The 26,110-nt window shown below is 44.4% G+C and overlaps 1 protein-coding gene across 1 annotated transcript in view; it reads right to left on the bottom strand.

Annotated features, from left to right (window-relative positions):
- Positions 1-9,586, bottom strand: part of ADGRE1 (adhesion G protein-coupled receptor E1) — a 62,374-nt gene extending 52,788 nt beyond the window's left edge. Inside the window, exons 1-2 of the mRNA XM_063658646.1 lie at positions 9,547-9,586; positions 5,640-5,702 (exon numbers count right to left, since the gene is read on the bottom strand). Of these exons, the coding sequence (XP_063514716.1) occupies positions 5,640-5,702; positions 9,547-9,577 (94 nt within the window). The 5' untranslated portion in view covers positions 9,578-9,586. The remainder of the gene's footprint in view (positions 1-5,639; positions 5,703-9,546) is intronic.
- Positions 9,587-26,110: the final 16,524 nt, after the last annotated feature.

Genomic DNA, 26,110 nt, shown 5'->3' with positions numbered 1-26,110 from the left:
TTCCCAATACCCATATGTGAAAATAAAACATGACTCAGAGAGGTTGAGTAACTTACCCAAAGACACACAGCTGGAGAGCAGCAGAGCCAGACCTTTCAAAATCCAAAGTACATGCAAGAGATGGAATCAACCTAAGTGTCTGTCAGTGGATGAATGGGTGAGGAAGATGTCGTATACGTACTCAATGGAATATCATTCAACCATAAGAAATAATGAAATCGGGCGGGCATGATGGCTCACGCCTGTAATCTCAGCACATTGGGAGGCCGAGGCGGGCAGATCACCTGAGATCGGGAGTTTGAGACCAGCCTGACCAACATGAAGAAGCCCCCGTCTCTACTAAAAATACAAAAAACTAGCTGGGCATGGTGGTTCATGCCTGTAATCCCAACTACTTGGGAGGCTGAGGCAGGAGAATCACTTGAACTGGGGAGGCGGAGGTTGAGGTGACCCAAGATTGTGCCATTGCACTCCAGCCTGGGCAACAAGAGCAAAACTCTGTCTCAAAAAAAAAAAAAATTTAAAAAAGAGAGAAAGAAAAGAAAGAAAGAATGAAATCCCATCATTTGCAGAAACATGGATGGAACTGGAGGACTGGAGGACACTATGTTAAGTGAAATAAACCAGGCACAGAAAGACAAATATTGCATGTTCTCGTTCCTATGTGGGAGCTAAAAATCATCATCATCATTATCTAATGGAGGTAGAGAGTAGAATGATAATTACCAGAGGCTGGAAAGGATAGTGGGGAAGAGGGATAAAGAGGGATTGACTAACTGGTACAAAAACCACAGTTAGATAGAAGGAGTAAGATCTAGTGCTCAGTAGCACAATAGGGCAACTACCTATGAGTCAGGACATGTGACATTTGTCTTTCTGTGCCTGGTTTGTTTCACTTAATGACCTCCAGTTTCATCCATGTTGCTGCAAATTGTGGAATGTCATTCTTTTTATGGCCGAATAGCAATCTGTTGTGTATGCAGACCACATTGTGTTCATCCATTCATCTGTTGATGGACACTGAGGTGGATTCCATATCTTGACTATTGTGAATAGTGGAGTTGGGTTTTGTATCAAAGAAAGATGGGAGTCATGGGACCATTTCGAGCAGAGTAGGGACACAACATAAGGTTTTAACATGAGCCTTCTGGCCACTGGTTGGAAGACGAACTATAGAAGATCAGAAATAAACTGACCAAGGAGGAGGGTGACTGCACTTGTCCAGGTGAAAGATGTCAGTGGATACAACCCAGAGGGGAGCAATGGAGGGAATGCAAGTCAGGATTTTTTTAAAGCAACACTAACAAAATTTGCCGATGGATTGGATGTGAGGAGTGAAAAGAGAGGAACCAACGATAATGCCAACATCAATTGGGAGTATGGAAAAACTAAAAAGTATCATAAAAACAGAAGGAATGGATTATCGTGATTGTGACATTATTCACCCTGTTTTTGTTACACACTTGGTTTTGAGATCTAAGTTCTTTGCTCCTGTAATGTGCCTTGTTTATTTCCCTTCCCTGCATGAGGCCTCAGATGGTATCTCTCTTCTCATTTCCAGCTTCCTCTTTCATCTGCAGAGGCAACATTTCTCTATGCAGACTTCCGGCATTTTATCACTTGTGGTCTCTTAATGCTGTAAGTTTCCGATCACCCTCTTCCACTAGCCCTCTCCCTCACAACTGAAACCCACCAAGGCCAGAGTAACAACCCAGTCTTGTGGGACTAGGTACCTGTCCACCTCCCCATCTCATCTCCTGCCCTGTGTCATCAGTCACACTCACCTTCGCTCGGTTCTCCAAATTCTTTCCAACCTCAGGACCTTTGCACCCACTGTTCTGGCCACCAAGCACGCCCCTTTGCCTGGGTAACATCAATTTATCCATCCTTTAAGTCCACTGGAACATCACTTCCTTGAGAAAATTTTCCCAACCATCTCAATAAAGTCCTTTTTAAAAAGTCCTCCAAAGGGGCCAGGCGCAGTGGCTCATGCCTGTAATCCCAGCACTTTGGAAGGCTGGGGTGGGCAGATCACCTAAGGAGTTCAAGACCAGCCTGGCCAACATGGTGAAACCCCATCGTTACTAAAAATACAAAAATTAGCCAGGCATGGTGGTGGGTGCCTGTAATCCCAGCTACTCAGGAGGCTGAGGCAAGAGAATCACTTGAACCCAGGAAGTAGAGGTTGCAGTGAGCCAAGATTGCCCCACTGCACTCCAGCCTGGGCAACAAGAGCAAGACTCCAACTCAAAAAAAGAAAAAAAAAATTCTACAAAGGACAGTTCATGTCTTAAAAAAAATACAACATAAATAATTTTCAGAAGAAAATAAGTTGGGATTATATTTGTCTGTTCTTATGCTGCTAATAAAGACCTACCCAAGAATGAGTAATTTATAAAGGAAAGGGGTTTAATTGATTGACAGTTCAGCTTGGCTGGGGAGGCCTCACAATCATGGTGGAAGGTGAAGGAAGAGCAAAGGCATGTCTTACATGGCAGCAGGCAAGAGTGTGCGCAGCGGAACTACTCTTTATAAAACCATCAGATCTCATGAGACTTATTCACAAGGCACCATCCCCAAAACAGCATGCGAAAACCTGCCCCCATGATTCAATTTCCTCCCGCTGGTATATGTTATATATAATATAAAAATATATAATAATATATTATATATAATATAATATAAAAATATGTAATAATATAGTATATATAATATAATATAAAAATATATAATAATATCTTATGTATAATATAATATAAAAATATATAATATATTATATATTGTATAATATATAAATATATAATATATTATATATTATATAATATATAATAATATATTATATATTATATAATATATAAATATATAATAATATATTATATATTATATATTATATAATATATAATATATTATATAATATATAATATATAATATATTATATATAATACATACATAATAAATATTATTATATATAATTTATAATATATTATATATAATATAGTATATATTATATATTTTATATTATATATTATATATTATGTTATATATTATATATTTTATATAATATATTATATATTATACATTTTATATATTATATATTATATATTTTATATGATATATTATATATTATATTTATATATAATATAACATATAAATATAATATTTATTATAATAATATAATATATAATATAATATATTTATTATATAATGTATATTATATTATACATTATATATTATATGATATGATATATAATATATATGATATGATATATAATATATGATATGATATGATATATAATATATGATATATGATATGATATGATATATAATATATGATATATGATATGATATATTATATGATATGGTATATAATATATGATATATTATATGATATGGTATATAATATATGATATATTATATGATATGATATATTATATGATATGATATAATATATGATATATTATATCATATGATATATTATATCATATGATATATAATATATGATATATTATATCATATGATATATAATATATGATATATTATATATCATATGATATAATATATCATATATTATATGATATATAATATATTTTATGTATTATTAATATATTATATATTAATAATATATCATATATTATATATATTAATAATATATAGTGGCTATATTTAATATATATTTAAATATATATGTTTAATGTTAAAAATATATATACTATATTATATACACACACACATACACACACACACACTTTATATATATATATATCAAGAGACAAGCTTGCAGGACTGGAAGATAGAATTTTCGTTAAGCTGTGGTGTAGAGAGGACTTGGGATATGATGTAAGGAAAGTACCTATCATATGGGAAGAGAAAACACTGGGGAAAGCTAACAGAGAGAGCTAGCGAGCGGGGAGAGAAGGACTCACGAAGGTTCTGGCTCCCTGGTGCACTCACATCAGGGCTAAATCTGGGTGGAGATGGGGTGACCTCAGAAACCTTCAGATAGGAATGGGTGAATTCAGGGCTTCAAGGCTAGAGGTTGAATTCTCTCAACAGAGGCCAGATGCAGCTTCCAATTCTACAGGAGAAGCCTCCTGCCTTCTGCAGCTACCACACCCAACGCGTGTGGGAGCAGACCATTGGAATCAACAGAGGGAGATGGCTAGGAGGTGTCCCAAAGACAGTCTTCTGCATCTCCCATCACCTGGACATGGAAACTAGGAGCTCCTGCATGGATCCCTGGGAGATGCAGAGCTTCCAGGAGGGTTGCTAGACAACCAAGGTGGGACCATGCACCACCCCACCCAGAGCTCAGCTGCTCCCGCATCTCATGGCTAGAAGATCCCATTAGCTGCTATCTTGGCATCACACACCCAGATGCTGTCTTGAAGAGAGCAAGGGAAGGGTAAGAAAATGTGAAAGATGGCAGAGCGCAGAGGCTCACGCCTGTAATCCCAGCACTTTGGGAGGCCGAGGCGGGTGGATCACGAGGTCAGGAGATCGAGACCATCCTGGCGAACACGGTGAAACCCCGTCTCTACTAAAAATACAAAAAAATTAGCCGGGCGTGGTGGCGGGCGCCTGTAGTCCCAGCTACTCGGGAGGCTGAGGCAGGAGAATGGCGTGAACCCGGGAGGCGGAGCTTGCAGTGAACCGAGATCGCACCACTGCACTCCAGCCTGAGCAACAGAGTGAGACTCTATCTCAAAAAAAAAAAAAAAAAAAAACAGTGAAAGATGAGCTCTTAACACAATATAGACTAAGTTGCTAAGTTGCCCAAAGAAGAACCAGAAAACAGAGACACTGGGAACAGTTGTATTAGTATGTTTTCATGCTGCTAATAAAGACATATCCAAGACTAGGTAATTTATAAGGGAAGGAGGTTTAATTTGACTCACTGTTCCTCATGGCTGGGGAGGCTTCACAATCATGAGGAGCAAAATTATGTCTTACTTACATGGCAGGAGGCAAGAGAGCTTGTGCAGGGGATCTCCCATTTATAAAACCATCAGATCTCGTGAGACTTACTCACTACCACCAGAACAGTATGGGGAAACCATCTCCCATGATTCAATTATCTCCAACTGGCCCCACCCTTGACACGTGGGGATTCTTACAATTTAAGGTGAGATTTGGGTGAGGACATAGCCAAACCATATCAACAACTAAGAACTGACAATGTCTTTCTTCCTTTATCCAGCAAGAGTTTATGTAGAAGATGAGAGTATTTAACAAAACATAAAGAAGTCACTTTTTTTTTGCACATTGAGTTGTAGTTTGAGTAAATTCCATCCCTACGCTCGCTACACTACCATTTATAAAGCTCATACTACATACCAGGTGGTTTCCAAAGCTACCTCTTTGAATTAAAGTTTCACAACATCCCTATTGTTATCTGTATTTCACAGCTTGGGAAACTGAAGTTCAGAGAGGTTATGTGACTTATCTGAGATCACACAGCAATTGTAAGCACAAAGGAAAGAGCCTGAAGTGAGAATCAGGAGACTTGCATGTTAACCCTTGCTCTGCCGCTAACTAGCTCCCAGCAAGCATCTGGATGAGGCTCAGCTTCCTGGGATGTTTCCCGGGGAGAAAACTTTCTCTACCCCTTCAGACATCTGCATTCTCTCTGGCCAACTTACCCTTTGTGTTTGGTTTCAGTGTGGGTCTTGTGTGCCTTTCCCAGCTGTGCATAACACAACATCCTGTGAAGACAGAAAAGAAAAACACCATGAACCACCAAAAAAAAAAAAAAACCTTTTGGGCTCAACCTGCAAAATTACTCCTGGCTTGGCCCCACAGAAACAGGTTTGAAGAGGCTAGATGACAAACCTAGTTAGGGAACAAACATATGCTATTTTGCATAAGCTTAACAATGACCATTCCTGGTTTTCTGCACTTTGCTTTTGCTTCTCATTTTGTCTGTCTTTATCTTCTTTTTCTTTTTGATTAAATAGTTCCAGGCTAAGCACTGTGGTGCACACCTGTAATCCCAGCCCTTCGGGAGGCCAAGGTGGGTAGATTGCTTGAGCCCAGGAGTTCAAGACCAGCTTGGGCAATATGGCAAAACCCCATCTCTACAAAAAATAGAAAAACTATCTGGGCATAGTGGCACATGCCTATAGCCTCAGCTACTCAGACGGCCAAGTTGGGAGGATCACTTGAGACCAGCAGTTTGACACCAGCCTGGACAACACAGTGAGACTTCGTCTCTACAAAAAAAAATTTTTTTTAATTAGCTGGGTGGCGGTGACACCTTGTAGCCCTAGCTACTAAGGAGGCTGAGGTGGAAGGATTGCTTGAGCCCAGGAGATCGAGACTGCAGTGAGCCAAGATCATGCCACTGCACACCAGCCAAGGTGACCCTGTCTAAAAAAAAAAGTTCTAGTTGATTTTCAAAAACATACATTAAAGCATGCATTCTCAAAAGGGGTTATATCTCCTCAAAGGACCCAAACTTGGTTCTCAGGAAGAGATCTTTTTAAACTTACTCTTTTATGTATAAGATACATATGTATATACAGAAAATACATATATAGATATACAGTATATCTGTAGTATTAACATTTCATGAGAGGGTAGGGCAATTCGTTTTTCTTTTCTTTTCTTTTTTTTTTTTTGAGATGAAGTCCCCCTCTTTCACCAGGCTGGAGTGCAGTAGCGCAATCTCGGCTCACTGCAAACTTCAACTCCCTGGTTCAAGCTATTCTCCTGCCTCAGCCTCCCGAGTAGCTGGGATTACAGGCATGCGCCACCACGCCCAGCTAATTTTTGTATTTTTAGTAGAGACGGGGTTTCACCATGTTGGCTAGGATGGACTTGATCTCCTGACCTCGTGATCCGCCTGCCTCAGTCTCCTAAAGTGCTGGGATTACAAGTGTGAGCCACTGCACCCTGCCCATTTTTTAATGTTTAAAGGCAATGCAGCCCTGCAGCATTTAGGTCTCCTGTACCATCATCATTATTGCCATCATTATCACTGTCATCATCACCATCATCACCTTCATCATCACCATCATCAACATCATTATTATCACCATCATCACCATCCCCATTATCATCATCATCACCACTATGATCATCACCACCATAATCACCATCATCACCATCTTCATGGTCATTATCACACCATCATCACCACCATCATCTTCATTATCACTATCATCACCATTATCATCATCATCATCACCATCACCATCATCATCACCATCTTCATCATCACTATTATCACCACCACCATCATGATTATCTGAAGGGGGTGGGTCGCCCCTTCACACCTGTGGGTGTTTCTCGTTGGGTGGAACAAGAGACTTGGAAAAGAAAAAGACACAGAGACAAAGTATAGAGAAAGAAATAAGGGGACCCAGGGGACCAGCGTTCAGCATATGGAGGATCCCACTGGCTTCTGAGTTCCCTTAGTATTTATTGATTACTTATCGGTGTTTTTCAGAGAGGGGGATGTGTCATGGTCACAAGACAATAGTGGGGAGAGGGTCAGCAGACAAACACGTGAACAAAGGTCTTTGCATCATAGACAAGGTAAAGAATCAAGTGCTGTGCTTTAGATATGCATAGATATAAACATCTCAATGCTTTGTTAAGCAGTATTGCCGCCCGCATGTCTCACCTCCAGCCCTAAGGCGGTTTTTCCCTATCTCAGTAGATGGAACATACAATCGGGTTTTATACCGAGACATTCCATTGCCCAGGGACGGGCAGGAGACAGATGCCTTCATCTTGTCTCAACTGCAAGAGGCATGCCTTCCTCTTATACTAATCCTCCTCAGCACAGACCCTTTACGGGTGTCGGGCTGGGGGACGGTCAGGTCTTTCCCTTCCCACGAGGCCATATTTCAGACTATCACATGGGGAGAAACCTTGGACAATACCTGGCTTTCCTAGGCAGAGGTCCCTGCGGCCTTCCGCAGTTTTTGTATCCCTGGGTACTTGAGATTAGGGAGTGGTGATGACTCTTAAGGAGCATGCTGCCTTCAAGCATTTGTTTAACAAAGCACATCTTGCACAAAACCTTAATCCATTTAACCCTGAGTTTGACACAGCACATGTTTCAGAGAGCACGGGGTTGGGGGTAAGTTCACAGATTAACAGCATCTCAAGGCAGAAGAATTTTTCTTAATACAGAACAAAATGGAGTCTCTTATGTCTACTTCTTTCTATACAGACATAATAATAATCTGATCTCTCTTGCTTTTCCCCACAATCATCACCATCATTATCATCACTATCATTATCACAACTCTTTGCTGATTATGTTCAGGGCAGAATAGGGAGGGCTAATGGTTAATACCACTGCCAACACCCCAAAATAACAACTCTGCATTCCTACATTTGATGTCCACAGGCCACCTATTTCTTCTAATGTAGCCTGCCAGTCAACAAGTCCCACAGATCTAAACTCCCAAATTCTATCTATTATTACTAACAAAAATTCTTTTGCTCATTCATTAATTATTTTAGAGGCAATTCAGCACACTGTTTAGGCATACAAAGTCTGGAGCCAAAATGCTTAGGTTTAAAAATCTGGCTTCACCAATTAATGACTGCATGGCTTTGAGGAAGTTATTTAATCTCTTTGTGCCTCAGTTTCCTCCTTGGTAAAATAGGGGATTCAGATCCACCATACAACAGCAGAGGAAACCCATACATGCTACTTAGAATATGTCCCTGATATCCTCCATTCCTAAATTTGATCCAATGACCAAAACACACAAAACATAGAAGAAAAACCAGAAACATAGAAGATAAACAAGGCTGAGACAAACTGACACCTGAAGAAAGAAAAATAAGAGCACAGGAGGGGTCTATCTCATCGTTCAGGACTCAGCTCGAATTGCCCCTCATCAACCCCAGACTTCTCCCTTCAACATAACTCCCGACCACATTCTATAACAACTTCTTTCATAGCACTTATCACTACCTGAAATTCCTATGTTTACTTATTATTTGGGGCAACATAGTATAGTGGAAAAGCTTACAGACCCTGAAGTCAGACTGCCTGGCTTGAAATCCTGCCTCTACCCCTTATTGACTAAGTGGCCTTGGGAAAATTATTTTATCTCTTTTGCCTAAGTTTTCTCATTTGCAAAATAGGACTAATAATGACCCAATGTCATAGAAATGTTGTGACAATTGGATACATTCTATGTTTAAAGAAGTTACAGCAGTGCTAAGTGGGCTACGATTGTCTGTGCCTTCTTTCCTGTCTGCTCCCACCCACTAGAATATCAGCCTCAAGAGTGCAGGAACTTAGTCTTTTTTTCTCACTACTATATCCTCTAGTGCCTAGAACAGCACCTGATACACAGGGCGTGCTCAGGTCAAATGAATGAATATAGAGAAAAATCTATCCTGACAGATGGACTTCCCTGAGCTATGGAATTTTGTCAAAGGTTCCCTGAATGAAGGTGTTTGCAGCATCCATTCTGGACTTATGATCTCTTGGCTGGACCATCCATGGCCCTCCCATTTCTCCTGAAGCCTATTTCCAACCCAGGCCTCCCCTAGCCCCCCATTCAGCCACACACTCACCCCAGAAGAGGAGCAGGTTGAAGCCACGCATTATGCTGTGGTTCTGTCATTCAAAGAGAAGAAACTTTTCTACTAACCCTGGGTTTTCAGTAACCAGAAGGTGTGGGAAGAGGGGAAGGCGGAGCCAGAGTTGCTCAATGCTGCCCGGTCATCATAGCCCTTTTTGCTGAGTTCCTGCCACTAAAAAACAGCCTACAAAATCCTAATTTCCCCCTTTCTCCGCAATAAAGAGAAGTTAATCTGCCTAATGTGTATCATTCTCTCTCTCTCTCCTTCCTACCGTCTCTCCCTTTTTCTTTCCCATCAACATCTATCTCCCATCTCTCAACATCTTCTTTCATTGCACCCAATAAAGGAGCTTCCACTTCCTGCCTCCAGTGGAGCAAATCTCAGCCTTTAGGGTCTCTTCCCAGTCTCCTGTATAAAAACAGCCATCACAACCATCATGTACTAGGTACTGTGCTAGGCACATTGACAACAAAGTGTAATTTCATCATCATGTTAACCTCGTAAAGTGGGAATTCCCCTCCCCATCTCTATTCACCAACAAAATGGAAACTGAGACTTGCAGAGGAGTTATAACTTGTCCAAGATCTCTCAGACTTGAGATTTGAACCCAGGACTCTCTGACTCCAGAGTCAAGAGCTTTAACCATCTTATTTTCCTTCAGATCTCAACTCTGTCTGACGACTATACAGCAGCACTTCCACCCCATTCCCAGCTTCCTAACTCTCTCTGGTAACATCTTAGGGTCTCACAAGGGCAGACCAAGGGCAGACCAAGGGCAGACCAAGGGCAGACCCTCAGACAAGGATTCTAGCAAAAGTAGTTTATCAAGAAGGTGGCCCCAGAAAACACTAGCTGGGGGAGGAGAAAGTGAATCAGGAAAGTCAAAGAGCCAATACTGGGTGTGTCTTCAAACAAGTTACACGGTGAGAAAGTGGAACTTAACCTCCCCAGGGATGTCTGGGGAGCGGCATGGAACATACTCTTCAGTTATTCCAACCGAGGGGTGAGGGAGCTGAGGTATTTATATCCCACCTACTGTCAGTCATGGGTTGACTTGAGGCTTGCTCCTAGAGGGTGTCAACCCCTTGAAACTTCAGGCCTGGTCTCCAAGCAGATAGAATGGGCTCCAGTTGATGTAATCCCACTGATAACAAAGTGTAGTGACTGGAAGATATTGAAGCAGTGTCATCCATCTGGGGTAATACCCGAGGTTCGTTGCCTCACGCCAAGGAAATAAAAAATACAGACATGGTCGGGCACCGTGGCTCACACCTGTAATCTCAGCACTTTGGGAGACTGAGGAGGGTGGATTACGAGGTCAGGAGTTCAAGACCAGCCTGGCCAAGATGGTGAAACCCCGTCTCTACTAAAAATACAAAAAATTAGCCAGTGTGGTGTGGTGTTAGGCACCTGTAATCCCAGCTACTCCAGAGGCTGAGGCAGAGAATTGCTTGAACCCAGGAGGCAGAGGCTGCAGTGAGCCAAGATCATGCCACTGCACTCCGGCCTGGGCAACAGAGTGGGACTCTGTCTTAAAATAAAATAAAATAAAATGCAGACACACAAAAAACTAGTTTTAGAGCAGAGGTTTAGGCCAAGCACAGTGGCTCATGCCTGTAATCCCAGCACTTTGGGAGGCTGAGACAGGTGGATCACCTAAGATCAGGAGTTTGAGACTAGCCTGGGCAACATGGTGAAACCCCATCTCTACTAAAAATACAAAAATTAGCCAGGCGTGGTGGCGCATGCCTGTAATTCCAGCTACTCAGGAGGCTGAGGCAAGAGAATCGCTTGAACCCGGGAGGCAGAGGTTGCAGTGAGCCGAGATCGTGCCATTGCACTCCAGCCTGGGTGACAGCGTAAGACTCCATCTAAAAAAAAAAAAAAAAAAAAAAAAAAAGCAGAGATTTAATAGGCGAGAGAAAGAGAAAAGCTTTCTCTCCTGCAGAGAGAGGGGGCTCCCAAGTGGGTCTTCCAGTTTCATGGTGAAATGCACAGGGTTTTATAGATAAGCTTAAGTGGTGATATCTGATTTACATAAGGGCCCAAAGATTAGTTGGACCAGGTGTGCTGTTTACATAGAGTACAAAGAAGTTGGCTGCCCACCCTAATATTTTATTATGCAGATGGGGTCTCTACCTGGCCAGGACCATGTTGCCTGTTCCTTTATCATACACGTGATTGATAAAGAAAAGGGAAGATGGAGCAAGCCTGCATGTTGAACACGCCTGGCACTCAGGTAGCCTTTTCCCATTGGCACAGCTGCCGGCATTCACCCGAGCAAGCTTCCAGCTTGATTTTCTACGTCTGCAGGCTGATTTTTCAGACTGCTCTTCGTTAGAAAAGAAATTATTTGGCCAGGCGCAGTGGCTCACGCCTGTAATCCCAGCACTTTGGGAAGCCGAGGCAGGTGGATCACAAGGCCAGGAGTTTGAGACCAGCCTGACCAACATGGTGAAACCTCGTCTCTACTAAAAATACAAAAATTAGCTGGGCATGGTGGTGCGCGCCTGTAATCCCAGCTACTTGGGAGGCTGAGGCAGGAAAATTGCTTGAATCTGGGAGGCGGAGCTTGCAGTGAGCCAAGATTGTGCCACTGTACTCCAGCCTGAGCGACAGAGCAAGACTCTGTCTCAAAAAAAAAAAAAAAATGATTTGGGGGCTGCTTTTTATTAAAAGGGAAACCTTACCGAGGACTCTCTTGCCCTCACTCTCTACCTGAATAACTTCTTTCTAGCTCCCGTATCAGTGTCAAGCTAGGGCATATTAATGTGTTGTTAGGTTATGGGTGTGGGCAGCCACTGATAGCATCTGCTACAAGCTACAAAGGAGGTGCATAGAGCATCCCCAAATTCTTAGAAAGAAAAGCCCCACGTGTTTTTGCCTTCCCCTTTTGTTCTTTGCAAAGCAAACTACCAACTTTGGAGTTATTGTCACTGAAACAAACATTCACCAATGGCTTTCTTTTTTTTTCTTTCTTTTTTTTTTTTTCTGAGCTGGACTCTCACTCTGTCACCCAGGCTGGAGTGCAGTGGCGTGATCTCGGCTTACTGCAACCTCCGCCTCCCGAGTAGTTTCTGGGATCACAGGCGTGCATTACCACGCCCAGCTAACTTTTGTATTTTTAGTAGAGACGAGGTTTCACCATGTTGGCCAGGCTGGTCTGGAACTCCCGACCTCAGGTGATCCGCCCACCTTGGCATCCCAAAGTGTTGGGATTACAGGCTTGAGACACCGCGTCTAGCCAGATTCATCAGTGGCTTTCTGTTTGTGCCTTCATTCTTTCCCCGTTGGCCCCAAGAATACTAGCTGGTGGCGCTTGTGGCTGCAGCATTTACCCAGAGATAACTTTGCCGTGAGATATCTCGCCTTTATTATTATTTTTGCATTGCTCTAGTGTATCAACTTTGAAAACAAAAGACATGATTCTATTTATAGCGTTCTGTTTTTAGTAGGGATATTTCCAGATTACTATATTTTACAAAATATGGTATTTTTTACTATATACTAGAGTATATTTTACAAAATACAGTAGTTCTTGATTGCTGAAAATGTCAGATCCTAGAAAGTGTAGCATTCCTACGCATGATGTTAATATCATTCTCAAACAGTTGTTGGCTGAAAATTTATTTGGTGAATCCAATTTTTCCAAAATTGACGATTCTGATGTTAGTTCTGGTTAGAAATAACTCCAAGAACTGTTTTTATATTTTATTTTCACATTGAAAATCAGTCAGATTTGGCTGCGCACGGTGGCTCACACCTGTAATCCCAGTAGTTTGGAAGGCCGAGGTGGGTGGATCACCTGAGGCTAGGAGTTCAAGACCAGCCTGGCCAACATGATGAAACTCTGTCTCTACTAAAAATACAAAAATTAGCCCGGCGTGGTGGTACGTGCCTGTAGTCCCAGCTACTTGGGAGGCTGAGACAGGAGAATCGCTTGAGCCTGGGAGGCAGAGGTTGCAGTGAGCCGAGGTCACACCACTGTACTCCATCTTGGGTGACACAGCAAGACTTTGTCTCAAAAAACAAACAACAACAACAACAAAAACAAAACAAAACCCCAAAGAAATCTGAATAAAGTGTGGAGTTTTTCTAAAGGAAAAAAAAAAAGAAAATCAGTCAGATTTGCTTCAGCCCCAAAAAGGGTGTTTATGTAAAATTAAATAAGTGCTGACAGCAAGTTGCACTTCTTTTTTTATTAAGGGGAAAACAAGGAACACTGCCTGGAGAGGCTGAACTTAAGAGTCAGCGTGAAAATACAGTAAATTCCACCAGGAAGGGGTATAAACAGAGCTGCTTTGTGGCTTCCAGAAGCACTGGAGATGAACTCTGGAAACATATTGCCAGAGGTTCAAATCCCACCTCCACTGCTTGCCTCAATATTCTCATCTGTAAAATGGGCGCATTAAGAGTAGGATCTCACCCAGGAGCAGTGGCTCACGCCTGTAATCCCAGCACTTTGGGAGGCCGAGGTGGGCAGATCGCGAGGTCAGGAGATCGAGACCATCCTGGCTAACATGGTGAAACCCCGTCTCTACTAAAAATACAAAAAATTAGCTGGGCGTGGTGACACGCGCCTGTAATCCCAGCTACTTGGGAGTCCGAGGCAGGAGAATTGCTTGAACCAGGGAGGCGGAGGTTGCAGCGAGCTGAGATTGTGCCACTGCACTCCAGCCTGGGTGACAGAGCAAGACTCCATCTCAAAAAAAAAAAAAAAAAAAAAAAGAGTAGGATCTGCCTCATGGACCTGGTGTGGGCATTAGAAGAGTGGGTATATGTGGCATGCCGAGAACAGAGCCTGGCACCCAACGTTCCAAGTGTTGGTTATTGCAGTGACAGGAACTGAACTCAGACAGCCATGGGTTCAAATCCTGACTCTGTAAGGTATTTCCAAAGTGACCACAGGAGGTGATCCACCTCTCTGAGCCTCGGTCTCTTATCAGGAGAATAGGGACAATGATCAGCCCTGTCCCGCAGGATCCTCGAGCATGTAGGGATGCCGGAAACTGCTTAGCATATGGCCTGGCAGGTGAGTGCCTGCCGTGAGCTCCATAAACAGAAACACCAGCTCTAACTTGTTGGCTTCTGACTCTTGGTGTATTTTGACTTCTCATTTCCCCTGGTTGAGATGGTTGGTATTGTTAACAGGCATGGATGATGTCCACACTCCCAACACCACAGGGTTGCTGGGGAAAAGGCAGGATTGTCCTCCCCGTTGTAAGATACAGAAAGCCAGAGGTGAGGAAGCTATTACTTGGCCAGAGGAGGCCTGACCCAGGCTGGGGGTTGAGAGAATGGCCTCCCAAAGGAGCTAACGTCTAAGCTTAGCCCTGGAGAATGAGCAGGAGACAATCACACTTAGCAGAAAAGGTAATACAAAAGAAAAATAAAATAAAGCATGTGCAAAGCCTCATTAAGTTCGAAAGAAGCTGCTGTCTGAAGAGGGCACCTATCCAGACTTCCACAGCTCTAGGATTCCCTCTGCAATTTTTTCGTTTGTTTTTTGAGACCAAATCTCGCTCTGTCGCCAGGCTGGAGTGCAGTGGCGCAATCTCAACTCACTGCAACCTCCACCTCCTGGGTTCAAGCAGTTCTCCCACCTCAGCCTCCCAAGTAGCTGGGACTAAAGGCACATGCCACCATGCCCAGCTAATTTTTGTATTTTTAGTAGAGAAGGGTTTCACCATGTTGGCCAGGATGGCCTCTATCTCTTGACCTTGTCGTCCACCCACCTCAGCCTCCCAAAGTGCTAGGATTACAGGCATGAGCCACCGGGCCCAGCCCCCTCTGTAATTTTTAAATTTTTTTTTAATTTTTATTTCTTTTAGAGAGTCTCACTCTGTTGCCCAGGCTGGAGTGCAGTGGTGCAATCACAGCTTACTGCAGCCTCCATCTCCTGGGCTTCAGCAGTCCTCCCACCTCAGCCTCCTGAGTAGCAGGACTACAGGCACCTGCCACCATGCCTGGCTAATTTTTTTTTAACACTTTTTGGTAGAGATGGAGTCTGGCAATGTTGCCCAGGCTGGTCTCTGGTCCTGAACTCCTGGGCTCAATCGATCCTCTCATGATACCCTCCCAAAGTGCTGGGATTGCTGGTGTGAGCCACCGCACCCAGCTTCCTTCTACATTTTTCTGTTCCACGCTGTATCCAGAGTCCAGGATTATAGGAGAAAGTGCAAGCCTCTGGAATTCCATTTCAGTAGATAACATTACCTGAAAGGGAATTATGGGGGTAGCAGGAGAGCGAGGACTAATATTACCAGAGGATGGGAGGTGAGCGGGGAGAGCTACATCTGTGATCTCTGCAGAGCGGACACTTGTCCAGGGAAATCCTTTTCTTTACAGTCTTTGTTAGCCAGGCGTGGTGGTGCACACCTGTAGTCTCAGCTACTTGGGAGGCTGAAGCAGGAGAATCGCTTAAACCCGGGAGGAGGAGAAGGTTGCAGTGAGCTGAGATTGTACCACTGCACTCCAGCCTGGGTGACAGAGTGAACCCCTGTCTCAAAAAAAGAAAAAAAAAAGTCTGCAGGTGGATTTTTGGGTGTCTGAGACCTATGAGAAACACCAGCTCTAATTCGTTGGCTTCTGAGCCTTGGTTTATTTTGACTTCTTATTTCCCCTAGTTAATATGTGAGGTCTATGTGCTCTCTTTTTTTCTTTTCCTTTTTTGGGCCAGGCACAGTGGCTCACACCTGTAATCCCAGCACTTTCGGAGGCCGACGTGGGTGGATCACGAAGTCAGGGGTTTGAGATCAGCTTGGTCAACATGGTGAAACCCCGTCTCTACTAAAAATACAAAAATTAGCCGGGTGTGCTGGTGGGTGCCTGTAATCCCAGCTACATGGAGGCTGAGGCAGGAGAATTGCTTGAACCTGGGAGGCAGAGGTTGCAGTGAGCCTAGACTGCGCCATTGCACTCCAGCCTGGATGACAGAGCAAGACTCTGTCAAAAAAAAAAAAAAATTCTTTTTTGAATTGACAAATTAAATTGTATATATTTATGGTGTACAACATGGTGTTCTGAGATATGTATATGTGGTGCACTGGCTGAATCAAGGCAATAAACCTATCTGTTCTTTTGCATGCACGTCATTTTTTTGTGGTGAGAATAGTTACATCTACCCTCTTAGCAAGTTTCAAGGATATGCTACATTGTTCATTGTGATTAACTACAGTCATCATGTTGTACAATAGATCTCTTGAACATATTCCTCTTGTTCAACTGAAACTTTGTATTCTTTGACCAATGTGTCCCCACCCACATCTTCTCCATATGCTCCTGATCATAGGATGCTGAATGTGGGGTCTCAGCATCCTATGACGTCTCATAGGACGAGTATCTCATAGGTCTCAGATACACAAATATCCACCTGGGGACTCACAAAGATTGTAAAGAAAAGGGTTTCCCTGGAAAAGTGTCTGCTCCGCAGAGACCACAGATGTAGCTCTCCCCTCCCACCTCCCATCCCCTGGTGATATTGGTCCTCGCTCTCCTCCTCCCCCCTATAATTCCCTTTCAGGTAATGTTATCTACTAGAAGCGACTGCCAGAGGCTTGCACTTTCTCCTATAACCCTTGTTCAGTGTATCCAGGCGTGTGGACTCTAGAGACAGGCAGACCAATGTTGTGGTTTTAACATATCCATCAGTTCTCTCATACTCGTCAGGTGGTGGAGGCTAATCCCTCTCTCCTTGAACATAGACTTAGTGACGTGTTTCTCTCTCTCTCTTTTTTTTTTTTTAAGACAGAATCTTGCTCTGTTGCCCAGGCTGGAGTACAGTGGCGTGATCATAGCTCATTGTAGCCTCCAAGTCCTGGGCTTAAGTGATCCTCCTACATGAGTCTCCCAAGTAGCTGGGATGACAAGCATGTGCCACCACACCCAGCTGACTTTTTGTTTGTTTGCAGAGACAGGATCTTGCTATATTGTCCAGGCTGGTCTTGAACTCCTGGGCCCAAGTGGTCTTCCTGCCTCAGCCTCCCAAAATGCTGGGATTACAGGCATGAGACACTATGCCCAGTGTGACTTGTTTCTATTGATCAGATAAAGGAGCACGTGACATTTGTGACTAGGTCATACATGCCATTGTGGCATCCTCGTTGCTCTCTCTTTCCAGGGTCGTGCACGGGGGAGAAGCCAGTTGCCATGTCGTAAGGAGATTCAAGCAGCGCTGTGGAGGAACTGAGCCTCCCACCAACAGTCGTGTGAGTGAGCTGCCTTGGAAGCAAATCTTCCCACCCCAGTCAAACTTTCAGATGAGCCAGCCCTGGTCAGTGGCTTGAGTATAACCTCATGCAAGAGCTTGAGCCAGAATTATTCAGCTCAGCCACCCCCAGACTCCTGATGCTCAGAAACTGTAAGAGACTAAAAGTTCCCTATTTTAAGCTGCTAAGTTTTGGAGTAATTTGATACACAGCAAGAGATAACCAATACACCTAAGAAGCAGTTTTCACCATTAATAAAATGAGGGTAACAATGTGTCTAACTAGGGCCGGGTGCGGTGGCTCACGCCTGTAATCCCAGTACTTTGGGAGGCCAAGGCAGGCAGATCATGAGGTCAGGAGATCAAGACCAGCCTGGCTAACATGGTAAAACCCCGTCTCTACTAAAAATACAAAAAATTAGGCAGGCATGGGGGCACACACCTATAGTCCCAGTTACTCGGGAGGCTGAGGCAGGAGACTCACTTGAATCTGGGAGGCGGAGGTTGCAGTGAGCCAAGATGACACCACGGTACTCCAGCCTGTGTGACAGAGTGAGACTCTGTCTCAAAAATAAATAAATAAATAAATAAATAAAGGGTCTAACTTCATAGAGTTTGAGGGTTAAGGTGATACAATAATAAAACCCTTCCTGGCACAGATTAAATGCTTAAATACTATTAGTTATTATTGGTATTATTATTACTCCACCGTGCTAAATGGTCACAGCTACTCATAGAAAAAATCCTGATACCAGCAAAACTTGAATTGGAGAAGCCAGCAAATTTCATATCAGACAGAACCTTATAACATGGGTGAAAGAGTTTAGGCTTTACCCTCAGGGCAATAAAAGGAGGTTCAGCAATGGAGCCACAGGCTCAGGTTGGAATTTTATGCTTGTGTTTTGTAGGTGGGTATTGGACAGGATGGGTTCACAGGTGGGCAGATAGGGAGGAGGCTGGGGATACAGCCAGGAGAGAGAAGAGAACAGTGGCCTGGTCTGGGTCAGGGGCTGTAGTGATGGAAAAGAATTTAGGAGGCAGGAACAACTGAATTTGGGGACTGTCTAGATGTAGCAGGGAAGTATGAGACAGAAGAAAGAGTTGACATTTGGAGGCTGGGCTAAAGAGTTGGAAGGTTTTGCAATCAAGCCCAGATCCCTCCTGGGGATGAGGATGGGATGAGGCTTGCCACGGACCTGGCAGCTTGGGGAAAACACAGATTTAGTATATGATGGGTCCGGAGGTCAGAGTTCTCTCAAGTCTCATGGGACTAAAACCAAGATGCCAGCAGGGCTGCACTCCTTCTCAAGGATCCAGGGCAGAATCCATTCCTTGTCCTTTCCGACTTCTGGAGGCAACCCACATGCGCTGGCTCGTGGTCCCTTCCTTCCTATGCAAAGCCAGCAGCTAACAGCTTCAGATATCTCTTGTGTACCCTAAGTCTCTCATTCTTGCTCTCTCTCTCTCTCATTTTCCCTCCCTCTTGCTCTCTCATTCTCTCTCTCTTTTTCTCTGTCTGTCTCTCTCTCTTGCTTGTTCTCTCATTTTTCCCTCCCTCTTGCTCTTTCATTCTCTCTTTTTTTTTCTCCTTCTTTTTTGAGACAGAGTCTCACTCTGTCACCCAGGCTGGAGTGCAGTGGTATGATCTCGGCTCACTGCAACCTCCGCCTCTCGGGTTCAAGCGATTCTCCTGCTTCAGCCTCCCGAGTAGCTGGGATTACAAGCATCTGCCACCACACCTGGCTAACTTTTGTATTTTCAGTAGAGATGGGGTTTCACCATGTTGACTAGACTGACCTTGATCTCCTGACCTCAGGTGATCTGCCCGCCTCGGCCTCCCAAAGTGCTGGGATTACAGGCGTGAGCCACCGCGCCCGGCCCATTCTCTCTGTCTTGTTCTGTCTCCTTGTTGCTCTTGTTCTCTCTCTCTCTCTCTCGTTCTCTCTCATTCTTTCTCTCTCTCACTCTCTGTATATCTCTCTCTCTCCATTTCTCTCTCTCTGATCCTCCTGTCTCCTTCTCATAAGAATTCTTGTAATGACATTAGGCGGAGGTTGCAGTGAGCTGAGATCGTGCCATTGCACTCCAGCCTGGGCAGCAGAGTAAGACTCTGTGCCCGCTCCCCCCACCCCCCAAAAAAATATAGTCCTTAACTGAATCCCATCTGCAAAGTCCCTTTTGTCATAGAAGGGAACACATCCTTGGGCTTTAGGAATTAGGCTATGGATGCCTCGTGGAGGGAGAGGAGGCCCTTTATCCCACCTACCACAGGCAGGGTCTCGGGTCCTGGTGAGACACTGAAGACCCAAGACTCCAGACACCCTTCAAACCCACAGAGGTGACTGAAGCTATATAAAGACTGTCCTGCAGCGGCCCTGCAGGGTTGCGGGTGGGGGTGTAAGAACAAGAAGGGGAAGGATGTGGAAGAGGAAATCAACAATTCTGGCCAAGCAGCTTACAAAATCTAACCCTTAATGACTTCCCTAGCAAAGGGGAATACAAGGGACCCTCAAGATTGAAGAAATCAGCCTGGGGAGCTGCAGGAACATCACTTACCGTCACACAGAGCGCAGGGAAGGGGAGGGAAGCTGGGGAATCCCTGCCTAACCGGTCCACGCCCTGCTTAGACTCTAAACCCTTCCCTGGCTCCCTGTTGCCCTCAGGATGAAGTTCAGGCTTATTAATATGGCACTGAAGGCTCTACCTAGTCTGACTCCGGTCTCCCCATCTTGTTTTATTGATCCCTACTCCCCCTAAAGCCCTAGTGATCAGCTAGACACAGTGGCTCGTGCCTGTAATCCCACCACTTTGGGAAATCAAGGCGGGAGGATCGCTTGAGCCCAGGAGCTCAAGGTCAGCCTGGGCAACATACTGAGATCCTGTCTCTACAGAAAAAAAGTTTTTCTTTAATTAGTTGGGCATAGTGGCTTGTGCATACCTGTGGTCCCAGCTACTCAGGAGGCCAAGGCGGGAGGACTGTTTGAGCCCAGGAGTTCAAGGCCAGCTTGAGCAACATGGAGAAACCCCATCTCTACAAAAGAAAATTTTTAATAAGCCAGGCGTAGTGGTGCATGCCTGTAGTCCCAGCTACTTGGGAGGATTGCTTGAGCCTAGGAGGCCAAGGTCAGTGAGCCGTGATGGCACTGCTACACTCCAGCCTGGGCAACAGTGTAGACTCTGTCTCAAAAAAACAAAAACAAAAACAAAAACAAAAACAACAAAAAGCCCCCCAGTGATTATAAAATACTTGAAGCTCCTGTTGTGGGAGCTCTGCTCACTGACCTTTCCCAGGTTGGTGCACCCATCCTGGGGCTGCTGTGAGTGAGTGCTACCTACAATAGCTCACAGCTCGCAGCTTCCCCCTTCTCCTCAGCTGAGCAACTGTGCAAACCCTCAGACCCAGCCCACAGCCATAACGGATGGTCACAGAGGTGCAGAAGGCCAGCCCCATGCCCCCAGGGTGAGATCAACCTGGTGGCGCCAACCACACTCCAGGGCTCCCCATGGGATCCGGCTAAGGCTGGACTCCAGCTGAGACCACTTCCTTGCTTAGCTGATTCCCTTGCTCTGTCCTGATCTTCTCCCTCAAAAACGCCTGTGCACAAGAAACCTCACAGCAAGTTCTACTTCAAACTCTCTCTCTTTTTCTTCTCTTTTCTTTTTTTTTGAGACAGGGTCTTGCTCTGTTGCCCAGGCTGGAGTGCAACGGCTCAGTCACAGCTCACTGCAGCCTCAACTGCCTGAATTCAAGCAATCCTCCCACCTCAGCCTCCTAAGTAGCTGAGACCACAAGCATACACTACCATACCCTGCTAATTTTTTTTTCTTTTCTAGAGATGAGATCTTGCTTTATTGCCCAGGATGGCCTCAAACTCCTGGGCTCAAACAATCCTCCTGCCTTAGCCTCCCAAAGTGCTGGGATTACAGGCATGAGCCACCAAACCCAGTTCTCTCTTGGCGTCAAGTCTGAAATGCACATTCACCCCAATCCTATACAACCTTTCTGTGTAAATATCACCTCCTCCAGGAAGCCTTCCTTGACTTCCACTTGAGAGTGAGGCGCCTCCTCCATCCTCCCCTCCATCACCATAGTCAATATTATCTATGCTTGCCTGAATGTCTGTTTCCCTCAGAAAACTGAGCATTTTCTCAGGGCAGGGAAAGAATTTCATTGGCTGTTGCATCCTAGAAAATAAAGAAACAAATGAGGAAAAAGAAGGGAAGAGAAATGGATGAATCTACTGAGCTTTGCATCCCTACCCCGCTTCCCCAGAAGGAAGACCACAATTCTTGAGGGGGTGAGAAATGAACAGCAGCTGCCCTTTTGCAGGAGCAAAGAATCAGGGTTTCTAAGAGGGAGGTGGATGCAAAGACTTCATCATCCTCCAAAGACTTCATGGTTTATCTATGGCTCCTAAGGCTCTTTCTTTAAAGGTAGGGGTGGTTTATCAGGAGTACCCGAGACACCCCCTCCCCAAGCTCAATGATTCTCTAAGAAGACTCAGCATATAGTCTTGCTAATGGTTATGATCTATTACAGTGAAAGGATACAGAGCAAAAAGTCAGAAGAGGGAGCCAAGTGTGATGGCTCACGCCTGTAATCCCAGCACTTTGGGAGGCCGAGGTGGGTGGATCACTTGAGGTCAGGAATTTGAGACTAGCCTGACCAACATGGTGAAACCCCGTCTCTACTAAAAATACAAAAATTACTACAAGTCTGTAGTCTCAGCTACTTGGAAGGCTGAGGTAGGAGGATCACTTGAGCCCAGGAATTTGAGGCTGCAGTGAGCCATGATTGCACCCCTGCACTCCAGCCTGAGTGACAGAGGAAGACCCCATCTCTAAAAAAACAAAAAAATTGAGAAGCCGTTCTGACAGTCCCACTCTACCCAGATGAAAAGAAATCATTTTGTCAAAAAAATACCCACACTTGTAGGTTTATCACAGCACTATTCACAAGAGCAAAGATATGAAATCAGTCCAAGTGTGTCTACAGAGAACTGGATAAAGAAAATGTGGTGTATAGGTACTGGGTCTGTCCCGCAGACCCTGGCCGAAGGGATGAAATGAGTAGTCAGACACAGGTATGCAGTGTAAGAGCAGCTAGGTGACTGCCTGGCTCTAGTGGCCAGAGAGCAGCCCTGAGAAGCTGGAGCTGCTTGCATTTGTTCAGTGCAGGCACAATGTCGAAAACATGGAGCACACACAACCTGTAGGTAATTAACATTTATTGTTCCCCTTTCAGGGAACATCACATACACAGATGATCAAAAGTCAGTTCCTGGTCAACATAAGTAAACAGGCCTGCTTAAGATAAATTCGCCCACACTCCCTTGTACCTACTCCTTGCCCTCTGCCTCAGGGTTATAGAACAGCTGCCTTCAGCTATTTTTCCCCCAGTGCTCGGCAGAATCTTCCGACTTTTCAGAAGGTTTGAGTCCTTTCCTTATAGTTTTTCCAACCACTCTGACTGAACCCCCCACATATATGAACCGTGGAATACTACTCAGCCATAAAAAAGAATGAGATTGTGTCTTTGGCAACACCTGGATGGAACTGAAGGCCGTTATCTTAAATAAAACAACTCAGAAACAGAAAGTCAAATCCACAGTCTCACTTATAAATAGGAGCTAAATAATGCATGCACATGGACGTAGAGTGTAGAATAATAGACGCTGGGGACTTGGAAGGGTGGAAGGGGAGTGAGGGATGAGAAATTACTTAGTGGGTTCAATGTACATGGCTCGGGTGATGGCTACACTAAAAGCCCAGACTTCACCACTAAGCAGTAATCCATGCACCAAAACTGGACTTGTACCTCATACATTCATGCAAATTTTTGAAAAAAGAAAGAAAAGAAGCCGGACACAAAGAGGAAATCAACTAAACGGATCTTGTATTATTCAAGGTTCTCCAGAGAAACAAAACTAAGAGGAGAGACAGAGAGACAGAGAGAGGGAGACAGAGAGTCAGAGAGAGAGAGAGAGAGTGATTTTAAGGAACTGGCTCACGGGATTGTAGGGGTTACAAGTCCGAAATCCCTAGGGCAATCTGACAGGCTGCAGATTCAGGTAAGAGGTGATACTGCAGTCTTGGGCCCAAAGGCTTAAAGCACAGGCAGAATGCCTTTCTTCTTTTAAAATTTATTTTATTTTATTTATTTTTTGAGACAGAGTCTTACTTTGTCGCCCAGGCTAGAGTGCAATGGTGCAATCTTGGCTCACTGCAACCTCTGCCTCCTGGGTTCAGCAATTCTCTCGCCTCAGCCTCCTGAATAGCTGGGATTACAAGCATGCGCCACCACGCTCAGCTAACTTTTGTATTTTTAGTAGAGACTAAAAATGGGGTTTCACCATGTTGGCCAGGCTGGTCTCGAACTCCTGACCTCAAGGTGATCCACCCACCTCGGCTTCCCAAAGTGCTGGGATTACAGGCATGAGCCACCGCACCCAGCTTTGTTTCTTTTTCTTTTTCTTTTTTTTTTTTTTCCGAGATGGAGTTTCACTCTTGGGTTGCCCAGGCTGGAGTGCCATGGCGTGATCTCGGCTCACCGCAAACTCCACCTCCCGGGTTCAAGCAATTCTCCTGCCTCAGCCTCCTGAGTAGCTGGGACTACAGGCATGTGCCACCATACCCAGCTAATTTTGTGTTTTTGGTAGAGACGGGGTTTCACCATGTTGCCAGGCTGATCTTGAACTCCTGACCTCAGGTGATCCACCTGCCTCGGCCTCCCAAAGTGCTGAGATTACAGGTGTGAGCCCATCACGCCCAGCCACCTTGTATCTTTTTTTAAATTTTTTTAAATTTGTATTTTTAGGTCTGGGGTACATATGCAGGATGTGCAGGTTTATTACACAGGTAGACACGTGCCATGGTGGTTTGCTGCAGCTATCAAACTGTCACCTAGGTATTAAGCCCAGCATGAGTTCACTATTTTTCCTAATACTCTCCTTCTCCCAATCCCACCCCCTGACAGGCCCCAGTGTGTTTTGTTCCCCTCCCTGTGTCTATGTTCTCATTGTTCAGCTCCCACTTATAAGTGAGAACATGCAGTGTTTGGCTTTCTGTTCTTGCGTTAGTTTGCTGAGGATAATGGCTTCCACCTTCATCCATGTCCCTGCAAAGGACACGATCTCATTCCTCTTTATGGCTGCATGGTATTCCATGGCGTATATGTACCACATTTTCTTAATCCAGTCTATCATTGATGGGCATTTGGGTAGATTCCATGTCCTTGCTATTGTGAGTAGTGCTGCAATGAATGTATGCATACATGTATCTTTGTAATAGTATCATTTATATTCCTTTGGGTATATTTGCAGTAATGGGATTGTTGGATCAAATGGTATTTTCGGTTCTAGATCTTTGAAGAATTGCCACACCATCTTCCACAATGGCTAAACTAATGTACTTTCCCACCAACAGTGTAAAAACATTCCTATTTCTCTGCAACCTTGCCAGCATCTATTGTTTCTTGACTTTTTAATAGTGGTTATTCTGACTGGCGTGAGATGGTATCTCATTGTGGTTTCAATCTGCATTTCTCTAACGATCATTGATGTTGAGCTTTTCTTCATATTTTTGTTGACTGTATGAATGTCTTCTTTTGAGAAGTGTCTGTTCTTGTCCTTTGCCCACTTTTCAATGGTGTTGTTTGTCTTTTTCTTGTAAATTTGTTTGAGTTTCTTGTAGATTCTGGATATTCAACCTCTGTCAGATGGATAAATTGCAAAGATTTTCTCCCACTCTGTAGGTTGCCTGTTCACTCGTTTTTTGTTTGTTTGTTTGTTTGTTGCTTTTGTTTTTGGTGTTTTTTTTTTGGTTTTTTTTTTTTTTTGAGACGGAGTTTTGCTGTGTTGCCCAGGCTGGAGTGCAGTGGCACAATCTTGGCTCACTGCAGCCTCAGCCTCCTGGGCTCTAGTGATCCTCCCACCTCAGCCACCCCAGTAGCTAGGACTACAGGCATGTGCCATCATGCCCAGTTAATTTTTTGTTTGTTTGAGATGGAGTCTCGTTCTGTCACCCAGGCTGGAGTGCAGTGGCATAATCTTGGCTCACTGCAACCTCCACCTCCCAGGTTCAAGCAATTCTCCTGCTGAGGCATGTACTCCCATGTACTCCTCCCATGTAGCTGGGATTACAGGCACCCACCACCACAACCCGCTAATTTTTGTATTTTTAGTAAAGACAGGGTTTCACCATGTTGGCCAGGCTGGTCTCGAACTCTTGACCTTGTGATCCACTCCCTTCAGCCTCCCAAAGTGCTGGGACTACAGGCGTGAGTCACCAGGCCCGGCCATTGCCTGTTCACTCTGATGACAGTTTCTTTTGCTGTGCAGAAACTCTTTA

Source organism: Pongo pygmaeus, chromosome 20 (assembly GCF_028885625.2).
Source record: "Pongo pygmaeus isolate AG05252 chromosome 20, NHGRI_mPonPyg2-v2.0_pri, whole genome shotgun sequence".
NCBI classification, from domain to species: domain Eukaryota; kingdom Metazoa; phylum Chordata; class Mammalia; order Primates; family Hominidae; genus Pongo; species Pongo pygmaeus.
The sequence above is the reverse complement of the archived record's forward strand: the minus strand, read 5'-3'. Positions and strand labels throughout refer to the sequence as shown.